At 37.5% G+C, this 11,963-nt stretch overlaps 1 protein-coding gene across 2 annotated transcripts in view; it reads left to right on the top strand.

The window, feature by feature from the left end:
* The window catches only part of hwt (SH2 domain-containing adapter heavyweight), a 225,575-nt gene extending 215,759 nt beyond the window's left edge, over positions 1 to 9,816 (top strand). For both annotated transcript variants that reach the window (XM_076123296.1, XM_076123297.1), the window contains 5 exons: positions 341 to 770; positions 4,016 to 6,073; positions 6,567 to 6,711; positions 6,820 to 6,939; positions 7,054 to 9,816. In XM_076123296.1, the coding sequence (XP_075979411.1) occupies positions 341 to 770; positions 4,016 to 6,073; positions 6,567 to 6,711; positions 6,820 to 6,939; positions 7,054 to 7,240 (2,940 nt within the window). In that variant the 3' untranslated portion in view covers positions 7,241 to 9,816. The remainder of the gene's footprint in view (positions 1 to 340; positions 771 to 4,015; positions 6,074 to 6,566; positions 6,712 to 6,819; positions 6,940 to 7,053) is intronic.
* The last annotated feature ends 2,147 nt before the right edge of the window (positions 9,817 to 11,963 follow it).

Raw genomic sequence — 11,963 nt, forward strand, 5'->3', positions numbered from 1 at the left:
CACAAACGGGTCGTGGTAATGACGCCCCGTTGAGGGGAGAGAGGACGTCTAACCGGCCGTTACGGTCGCTGAATATGTGACCGCTGCATTTTATTACCACTTTACTCTGCCACATAATCGACCTTCATGATGAAGGGCTTCTCTTCGACTAATAGTCAACTGGTATGCGAGGGCTCTTGTCCTACATATTCGATGTGTGCTCTTAAGAGCTTAATTGTTCCATCCGTTTCCGCTTACAATGTAAAGAAACATATTCCAGGGTCCTTGAACAATGGAATTGTGACTACCTACTAATCGATAGAGGTCCCTTGGTTAATTTTATGTGTTTCTATTGTTTTAGGTTGAGTTCATAGAAGCATACTGCACACCCCGAGATACAGCCCGTCGCTCCCCACAACGCAGCCGCCGCTCCCGAGAGCCACGCCGTTCCCCCGAAGCCACCAGATGGCGTTACGACACCCGCCGTACAAATTACGACTTTGACTCTTGTCGACGTCCTTACGAATACGAGAGCCGAAGATATTACGGTCGGGAATTCGACGGAGATTCGGGAAGGAGGGCAGAGTTTGACGCTGAGTCGGCCCGAAGACGCGCCGACTACGAGTCTGCAAGAAGGACCGACTTTGACTTGTCGGCTCCAAGTGTTTCACGAAGAAGTCCCGAGAGTGCGCCCGAGGGCTCGGTCGAGTCTCCGCCAGAGCCAGCACCTTCAGCGCCGTTCAGACACGAGAAACAGTCTAGACATCGCTCCCAACCATATTACGAATCTGGTAAGTTTCTGACTAGTGTTGATAAACATGAATATTAAAAAAAAATGTGGATTAGTAGTAAATTGTGATATGAAGTACTGATAGTCAAACAAAACTTTAAAAGAAGATAATAAGATCATAATACTCTTTATTCATACCAAACCGGTGTACAAGTAAATCGCGTATAAAAATAAGCACTTAGTAAACAAACAATATAAAGATTACACTTTCATGACACATTTCTGATTAGATTATAGTAACAAATTTCCATTTTGGAATACATTTTGCAATCGGACATTATTATCTGTTAAGGATTTATTGATGAAATTGTGCTGAAACATTGTCTTTGTAGTTCTAGACGGATCTTAAAATATTTAGTCACTATTAATGGGTTCACTCGTTTAATTAAAATGTAGTAAAATGTCATAATATGCAAATGAGTGCAAAATAGTTTAAAGAAATATGAAACTCCACTTCCTATCAATCGCGTCAAAGCATGAATTTGTAGCAACACTTACGTTTAAGAAACCGGTCAGTATTGCAAAGTTACGACTTGATTAGCCAAACATCCTCGCAACAACACAACACAATTTCGATTTTGTAAATAACATTTTTTCTCGATCTATTAAATCGTAATTATAGAAACAAAAAAACACTTGCAGACGTTTTTACCTCCAATTGAACACGATTTTCTTAAAGACTTAATTAAGAATATTGCTGTTGTAAAAAATACGGAGAGTACCTACCGAAATATACGTCGCTAGCCAAATTACTGAATGGCTTTCTAGAAACAACGTTTCGTGCTTCATTTTCTTGGTTTTACGTACAAGCTCTTACGTTTTTAAGAACATCCTACGTAGGACGGTTGGGACAAAAGGTCCATTCTTCCACTGCAACAATCATGGTGGAGCCTAGTTAAAGCTATTGTTTTCACTGTGGTTAGCGCTAGACAGTCTTGCTTTATTAAAAAAAGAAAAACAACCAGAATTCTTAGAGATTTCGTTCCCCGATTTTCGTAATTGGGTCAGTTTAAATTTGCGCTTATGTTGGTATTTGATTCTCGGTAATATAGTAAATACTAAACGGTTGGATACTTTCCAGAATTTATAGGTAAACTGCCGGAGCAATCATCATTGTATTAATAGATCGCTAAAGTAAATCACGGCTAATGAAAATTAATTCTATTAGTAAAATAGTACCTACATAGAATTAGATAAAGCTTTCGTGGAATGTACCCATCCATAATAAATCAATAGATTATTTATCTATGTTTTGATGTAAACACCGAAAATTATTAAATCCTTTTTGGAATTTTTATGCTTTTATAATAACACTATTAACAAATTCGCATGAAATGATTAATGTTCCTAAGTCATTGAACAAAAAACGACGTAAAAAACCAGTACCGAGTAAAATTACCCGATTGCGGTTTTTTTTATTATCCAGAGAGTTTCACCGCTAATACCAGCTCGTATTGATGCAACAATAGCAAGTTTTAATCAGCCCTTTTGTCGTTTGTCCGTCCGTCTAGACTAGGCTGGAAAAATGTCCGGGATTTTATATTAACAGAGGCTTTTATTATTACCTCTTTTGCTTCGGATTACTACTGCTAGAGTAACATTTTTATGGGTTTGATATGATCTGTAATAGGAAAGAGATTTGTAAGAACTTCTGTCTCCTTTATTTAGGAATCTATGTTGTCTTTAGAGTCGAATTTTGTTCAAATGTCCTTAAGCACGTTACATACTAGTCGATTACCTTTAACCTTTCACTGCCAACACGTTTCAGAAAGACATTTAACACGTTAATCGCGGCAATTTAACAAATTTCGAGTCGCGCGGGCTGGTCATCCACGCGGAAAAGTAATTACGTGACGTAATGACGTCACTTACCCTCCCATCTGCACTCTCCACGTCGCTAATAGACAATTTGTACAGTTTTTGACGCCGTTTTGTTCAATCGACGCAACGTGTTGAACGTTCGAACTCCTCTTATTTTTGATGACTGTAATTTTCTTTGCGTTTGTTCTTATGAAAGGAAATAAAATAGACTGTTGTTAAACACACACAAAGGTAGTGTACTATTTTATAACTATATAAGAAGCCTTAAGATTTAAAACACAGCCACTTACAAAGAACTTGAAAATATAAATACTAAATCACAATATTTTTTTGCGAACCACAAAGAACAATACTCTACAGAATAATCTAAATGAGGCAACGGAAAATACGGTATTAAAACAAAAGGCCTTGTTCTAGGGAGCGCATTAAAAAAAGTTTATTATAAAATGGCATACTACGGTAGCCTACGATTCGTTAGTTCTTTCCTATCGTCGCGGCTTTTAAAAATCCAGACTTTTATGTTCATGATGCATTCAGGAGGAGTCCTTTGTTACACGAAGCAAGGAATTCTCGTTAGGGTATTTCGTCGTGCCTTTGAAATAACATTAGCTTCGCGTGTAGGCACGTGTATGAGGGGTTTATCGTATTCATTAACTTAGGTAAAAGTACTACAGATTCGATTGAAATGGTAATGAATAAGTTGGAAAACGAAGGGGCAATTTCACCAACAATATTTTATTTGCGTCGTAAATTCTCGTGAGTGTGTTGATGCAAGTATATCTTAAAGTAATCGTGAAATGTAAATATTGTAAGAAGTGAATCATTGATATCATAATAGTCTCTGTATCTCAGAAGGTGACACAAAGGAGTGCTGATAACTTTTACACACAGATAAATACAATCTTACTTTTGATTGCCAAACTATAAATAATGACGATTCAAAACAGTAATGAAACTTTGAATAACTCTAAAGCGGGACGTTTATCAAGGGCACCCTTTGTCCTTTCACCTCACCCTTCCGAGGGTAAATAACAACAACTTGAAACGATGTCCAATTTATAACCATATAAATTTCGACAGAGGAAAACTTTGGACACCAAATTCTTCAAATATCTTATCTTTATGTAAATGTGTTTTCAGTTCTCGAAAAAAATTTATTAAAATCTATACATTTTTTCTCCGATTTTTTACAATCAGCTTGTAGTTAATGGGATGTGGACTTCTAAACGAGACACTTAACTTGAAACGATGCCACTTGAGACGAACTGAGCAACACTAGACGTTGGAGAAAATCGTAAACTCATGTCTTGCTCGTTATCCACAGTTTATCCTAGAGCCTCTCAACATCGGTTAAGACGTAATATTTTTGTTCTCTCAATAAAATTAGGGTATATTGAATAACATCATACGTTTGTTTTGTTATAGAATCATCATCAGACGACAGATCATCATCCTCAGAAGAAGAAGAAGAGGAATTCGGTGAATTCGATCCATTCGCTACAGCACCTTCCCTTCATTCGCCAGACAGCGGGCGTTCTGACCCGAGATACGCTAACGCACCGCGCAGAAACCCAAGCCCGTATTACTACGGTGATCTGTTCAAAACATCTACACAGCCTCCAGCACCGTCGGCCCCCACCATTTCCACTACATCTTCATCTCGTGGTCCGCGGTACAGGAAATCCGCTAGCTTAGACGCTCCTCACGTTGCACCCAGACCGAATCTGCCTAAACGATTCTCAGTTGCCGAGGATGGTTTCCGCGAATTAGAGCGGTCATCATCTTCGTCCGGTGAGAGCGCGTGGATGCCGCCGAGGCGCCGCGGGCGCGACGCGGCCGGCTGCGCGTGCGCCGCGCCCGAAGATGTAGAGGAGCATCGGTCTTCTCGCAGCGTCTTTTACGTGCCGGCGCCGCTGCCCCGCTGGCCGCAAGAGATGACCACCAGACAGATTTATGAAACAGCTTTTGACTGTAAAATTGCACGCTCGGATGATGACCTAGATGACTTCGATAGAGTCAGTAACCACCCAGCTCTTCTGCAAGCAGAAGGCCGAAAGGTTATTTCTTCGGCTTCATCTGCCTTCGATGCTGTCGAGCATAGCGAACCAGATTACAAAGGTCGCCGTAAGGTGACCATGAAAACTGATAGTGTACGACGATCTAAGATTCCTACGATACGTCAAAAAAGGGAAAATGAAAGCAACGCCTGTGCCTTGTCAGAGGAATTGGAAAATGTGCACATTGAAGGAGATGGCCGAACAGCTTCTGCGTCTCAACTCCCACTACGCGGTTATACGCCTTCACCGCCGTCTACGGCTCCATTGCCAACTAAATTTCAACAAAAGGATGGATCTGCCATGAATAGTATTAAGAGTGCCCCGAATCTTCCTCAGTCACAACCCGCGCACCCTCGTCTGAAAGATTTGAGGTTACCAGTAAAATCACTGCGTGCCCGTGATACACCGACAAGCAGTGAAGCGAGTATGGCTGATGCTAAGGGCTCTACTGAACTTGATCTCGGACAACGACTGAGAGATTCTAGTCGCGAATCTCGCGATGGTGATGATGAAGGAGGGCAATCAAAAGACGGTATTTTTTTAGAGATTAAGGGTCGACCCACTTCCGATTCTGACACACCAGAACTGAATCGGTATACGGGGCCAAAGGGGGTCGGCCCTATAATGGAGTTTAAAGGAAGGCCTGGCGTAATACGTCCGCGTCGTAAGTACTCTAGCACGGAAAGTATGGCCACGAGTAGCAGCGGAGGAAGTATGGAGTCACTGCGAAGTAGTAATAGTGAAGGAGACAGGAGTAGCAGTAGTTCAGAAAGCCGTCATTCGTCTTCGTTAAGTTCGCATAGCTCTGACTCAGGAAACGTGCCATTTACAAAATCACACCACATGCAGCTGTCGGGGTTTGGCCATCATCCAGCTAAGCTACATATTTTAAGTCCCATATCTGATAAATCGTCGCAAGAACCAGCGTCAGAAACATCTGACAACAACAAAAACAATAACTCGCAAAAAGTGTCTCCTGAAGACGCCGAAACAGGAAACATGACAACGCAAACAACCGTGGAAATTGTTGCCAAACCTAAGCGTCGTGCGTTACAAAATAGAAATATTTTGAACTTAACGTTTAGACACTCCACGACCGGTGATGCGGAAATTCAAGGCTCCGACAGTGGAATATCAATTCATTCACGAGAGGGCGTGGACTCTCGCAATGCTTTCATTAATTTTAAAAATAGTAATACTGAGGAGGAACGTAAAGATGAGGATGTGGATTTGTCTGATCTTCCTTTCGACATGCCGAAGTTAAGGAGACGACGCGCCGAAGCCGAAGCCGACCTACGATCCTTGCCATTTGACATGCCCAAATTACGTCGAAAGCTTCGAGGACAGTCGTTACAGCTTAATAACGACTTCGGAGGAGCTATCTCGAATGCTTCCTCCAGCCAAAGCGTCCAAGACTTAAATCAAGGTGTGTATTACTTTTACCATTAATTTATACATTTCCTGTCACATAATTTTGACATTATAGCAGTTTCCTTATGGCATTTTAATAATTGAATGATGTCAGACGGATTTACATGTCAATCTTAAGGAAAAGTAGTACCCTCGAAGGGTCTGTCGGTTCTGATTGTTCGATTTCTCTAACTCAAAGCGACCGGCGCCGCATTATGCCGATTAAGACGTATGACTTCGAATTGCTACACACGAAATTCTGTGGTCCAACGCCCATCCAATATTTAATTTGCTTGAGTGCTTTTTGAGGGAACTTTTTCCTGTACATGTTGGGGGCAATTTGTAACCGTTCACTTGAGTTAGGAGTTCGTAAACGTGGAGAATTGCGTGCGGTTTGACGTTTAATACGAAGCGGCTTCTTAGACTCCATCAACGTTATAAAAGTACCCCCTATTACATTTGACAGATTTTTGGTGTGACTTTTATTGAATTGTACATTTTAATTTCAGGAAACAAACACAAGCCGAATTTGAAGTTGAATTTTGACAGCGGTAGCGGTGGTTCTGGCAGTTCTAAGGGATTGCATTTGAATTTGGGACCTATAGCTCCGCCTCGGGATCTCGTCGATGCGTCTCTTCCACTTGACCGACAAGGGTGAGTTTTAATACTTTTAAATGTCTTTCTATTGTAATTAATAAGTCAGTTGTTATGATAAACTTGTTCCTCTTTGATATACTCATTATTTTGTTTCGTCAATTTCAGGTGGTACCACGGGACCTTATCTCGCGTTGAAGCTGAGAGTCTGCTTAGGGATGCGGATGAGGGCGCCTTTTTGGTTAGGAACAGCGAATCAGCGAAACACGATTATTCGCTAAGTCTGAAGTGAGTATTGTCTTCTTACAAGAACTCTTCAAACATTTTATATTCTTTCAATATTTTTTCCCAACTTCTTACGAAATGCTTAGTTTATTAACAGATATTGTTTGTTTGTTACAGATCAACACGTGGTTTCATGCACATGCGTATTTGCCGCAGTACAGAAGGCTACACTTTGGGTGGTGCAGCAACAGCATTCCCCACAGTGCCAGCCTTAATGAGGCATTACGTCACTGCACAGAGGCTTCCAGTAAGAGGTGCGGAACACATGGCACTGTCCACACCCCTGCCAGCCGTCCTACTATGAACATCCTGTCAATAAGATGGGAATGAGTTTTTGAAATGAACCCTAACCAATAAGGTTGGTTCTAAGCACTTCGATGGTGTAAATAGCAGCGGTTGGAATTTCAAGGTGTGATTTTTTTATTTGATTGCTGACGAAAGCACAAGAGGAGTTACTTATGTATTTGTATAGCTTTAGGTGAACCCAGTGAATAATACCAAAGAGTTAGGATACTTGCAATGTTTTGCTATAAAAACTGGCTTATAATTTTTTGTATACGCTCAGGTAGCACTGTAATTATGCTAGTCCCGATATTGCAGCAACGTATTTATAATCAAACATATTATTTATTCGCATATAATCATTTTTCATGTTAATAATTGTATACTATGTATAACGAAATAGCTGTACTTACGTTGGAACGCTTCGTATTACTCATAAATTATTTATCTTAAACATGATCGATATGATATGATATATCTTTTAGTCAGTGTTAACTATGTGTATCGTATATTTATTTGATATTGACACAAATAATGATATTAAAGTAGTTATAATAATGAATGATAATACGTTCGCACACAACTAAATGAATCATCAGAATGTTATCTTGCGATGACCTTTGTATTATTTTGTAATATCATGGCCTAAGCAATAGCGCTGTGACGCAAACGCTACTGGCCTTTACAAACATGGAAACGTTCGAATGGACACGATATAAACAACATACTTGTTTTTACCGGTAGACTTATCACCTACCTTATTAAAGTCTGAAATATTTTTAGTTTCAATGTACATGATAACAATGACTTTCTCACGATGATACTTAATTTCATTATCTATATAAAAATAGCTTGGTAGCAGACGCTCACATCGATGGCTATGATTCATAAAATCACGTAGATACAGGTGTAAAGAACCGTGGCTGAATTTAAAATATGTTTTTAACAATTGTGAGTCACTTCGAAAACATTCAGCTTTACATATTAAATGCGCGTAAACTGCTTACGTAAACTATAAAACGTATTCACCAAGGTTGTAAACAAATCAAATTGAACATAGCGAATTATTTATATAGCAAACATGAAATAGGTGGATACAGTTGTCACATTGACGATGTCGTTTTAAATATAACCTTAACCGTATTAACATAAGGTTTAGTTTAGATATGTAGTGGAGTGAGTCACCAACATGTGGGCCGGACGGACACGAAAATAATATCGATTTAGTACAAAATTGTACGCGAAGTAGACTTAATGACTACTGGAAAATTGTCACACAGTGTGTCAAACATAGAATAGTACTTATTTATATCAAACCTCAAGTGTGTTTGCTACCAAAAATACAATGTTCACTGCGGAATGTCGCGACATCAATTTTGTAATGTTTCTTAATACGAGTGGGAAGACAGGAATGTTGTCTTTTAACTGGCAGATGCATTTGAGGCCAAATAATTGGCCAATATGAAACTATATTGAATAGAAGTAAAATTTTGATATAGCTTTCATACAATAGTGAAAAGTTTAAGCTAAACATCATAATAAATGGCACATAACATAATAATATAAGATCATAGATGAAGATTGCACATGTTATGTAACTTTCACGTGACAACTTATTTATATTTTTTGTTATATTAGAATTTAAGTAGAATAACGGGAAGGTAATTATGGGGCCCTCAATATGGTTAGTTTAGTTCCTTCATAGTTTTATATCACTTGATACTTTTACAACGACTTGATTGATACTTTACGAGTGATATATTCGATGAATGGTGTAGCAGCTATAATGTCTAATAGTTGTTTCTGTGATTTTGTGTTTAATACAATAGAAGCCAAAAAAAACGTTGTGTATTTATGTACTAAGTTCGTATTTATTGTATCGCGTATTCATGCTTAATTATTTCACGTGTGTATAGTTATGTAAACAAGATCTCATTATATACTTCCTGTGGATGGTTTGGTTACCTTAGTGTTAATTTTTTTGATTGATTTGTACCTGATTTTTTGAAAAGTAGCGTTGTTCGAGACTTAAAAACAATTAAGTTTTAACAGATTTATTTTGTTAATTGATTTAGTGATCATTAGGATAATATTAACGTAGATATGTATGGGAATGAACGAATTTTTCGAATGTATGTTACTAACGTGACGTTATTGTATGTAATTACTTAACCACCGCAGAGCAGCTTTTGCAAGCATGCAAATAATTTTAATATAGAATGTAATGTACCGTTTTATTCTTAAGCAGTGGTACTTTGTACATGAGAGGGATTAAATATTTGGGTCCAGAATCATCGTCGCCACGACGATTTTTAACGTCTACATTTGTAGAAAAAAAATCTATGAAAATCCATCTCATGTATTAAGAACAATGTATGATTATGTAGTAAACGCGTAATGGAAGGTAGGCTAAAAATAACGGATGAAATTCTTATATTTGGAAGTTTTGGAAAAGTGTCAAAATTTTTGTTTTTTCATGAACGATGTAGGTCCTGATATGGAGTTAGGTAAAAATTATAGCTTATAGTAGTTATAATCAACTGTAATTTTGAAGGTGTAGTTTGAAATTGACGATGAAATAAATAACATAAAAATATACGATGTTGTTTTTATTCCTATCCACCAACAATTACCCAAAATGCTAATAAGGGTTAAGTAACTTAAGCTAGCTTACAACAAAGACATATTTCCTAAGTTATGTTGAATCTTATAATGTGAAAGAGTAAGACTACAAATACCTAGAACTCTTAATACGAGTTCCATGTATTAAGGGGCGAGCCTATCGTCATTTACCGGGCCCGTTGCCAACCATCCAATATTTCTTTGCCGATCTGGGAAATCGAATCTGAGAGATCTTGATGAGCAGGATACACTGACAGCTTCATAGTGGCTGTTAAAGACCATTGAAGATACTGTTGGTGTACAAACAGATGATAACTTTACAGCATTTTATACCCTTACGTGTGTATTACATTGCTGTAACCTACATAGATTTAAAATATTATTATACCTACTGAAGGAGATTCTCTAGGTTTTCTTAGTCTCACTGTCTGTAGCATACACAGTGAGATGAAAAAAATCACTGGAAAGTGAGTAAGGACTAGCATATGGGATATCAAATGTGTGTTTTTATATAATATATTATGATACATTATACTTTTTACTACATTACCTACGAATGACACTGATACCGTGACCTACCAGTTTATTGGTCACCCTAGAATAAGTAAATTATTCTATGTCTGGGATCACTATTGGAAAACTATCAAAATGTTTACGAGCACGTGACACATTTGCTACGGTTGTCAGAACATATCACTGAAGAGAAAGCGAAACACCTTACATAATTTCAGTCTTCAAAGATATAACTACTAATAAAGATTTTATATTCTTACAAACTTTACATTTTGGCGACGATTTATAAAAAGAAAAGATGAAGTTTAGTACAAATTTTATGGCAAAGTTAGTTCAGTTGGTATGGTATTGTATTTTATTCAAAGCTGTTCTGTTGAACAAAAAAACCTTTTTTCAATTACAAATATCGGACCAAAAATTTGCCTGTTCATTTGCATTTTTTTTTAAGAAATGAAACTAAAAATTTTGCAACAGCGCCGTCTATCAGCAGTAAATAGTTTTAAGTTGCGTAGAGAGACACTCAATAAAATAATAAATAAAATGGATTACAGCGCCATCTGTTGTTACATTCTTGTACTTGGTACTTACTAAGCTCGCATCACTGTTACACCTATATAGTTTCAGTTGAATGTTCAGAGATGTCGCTAAGCTAAAACTATTATTCACGAATGAAATTCTTTTTTTTTCTTTATTGGAGAACTAAGAAAGAAAGAAGGATTATTTCGGTCTTTAATTTATTTTCGACCTTTGTGTTAATTTCAGTTACAACCTATTTCGCGTTTTATGATTATTTTAGAGTTCATTTATTTTACGATAAAAAGTTTCAAATAAAAAAAAACTACTATAAAATAATATGTTACTAAGGATAGTCGAAATCGGTGATCTTAAGTATTTGCATACCTTTATGGTAAAAGTGTGTGGTTATATGCACCTATGCACAAATAATTTATAGACCTAAATCTAACTGATCTATCAAAGCCGTCTGATAGCAGTCTATAAAATGTCTAGCCGCTGTCTATCTGAAAAGGAAATTAATGAAACAACCCTTTTGACCCTTTCGGTTGGCTTCCGTCAGTTTTTCATCTGAAAGCCATTAAGTCCCCTAAGTGTTTCTGTAAAAGGTTCGCTTCATTTATATAAATTGCGTTTTCGTTCAGTCAAGTATCACCTTGACTTTTTTCGACAAATTGACGCCCTTGACCGAGTATCATTTTACATCAGGATTTGCATTTTTATTGTTTTGTGTGTTTCAGCGGTCAGGATCAGAGTAAAACATATTGTAACTCAGATAACATTTTACTCAATAGGTATGTATTGTGCATGTGTGTTACTCTTTCAAGCAAAGTCTGTAAGGATTTAAATAGACGTGACACACAGGTAGTAAATAAATTGAAATTTCATCAGATTTGTAATCGACTACATAGAACTGGAAATCTAGCTCTGATACCTTAATTAATTTGTAAGAAAATCGACTACATTAGACTAAAGAACAAGTAAATATCATTGGATAACTTACACTCGGTCATCTGATTCCAAACTAAGCAGAGCTGACTTAGGTGGAAGTATAGACACAATTTCAACCTATATAATTGAAAAATAATAACGTTAAT

The sequence above is a fragment of the Anticarsia gemmatalis genome, chromosome 15 (genome assembly GCF_050436995.1).
Source record: "Anticarsia gemmatalis isolate Benzon Research Colony breed Stoneville strain chromosome 15, ilAntGemm2 primary, whole genome shotgun sequence".
Classification (NCBI taxonomy): domain Eukaryota; kingdom Metazoa; phylum Arthropoda; class Insecta; order Lepidoptera; family Erebidae; genus Anticarsia; species Anticarsia gemmatalis.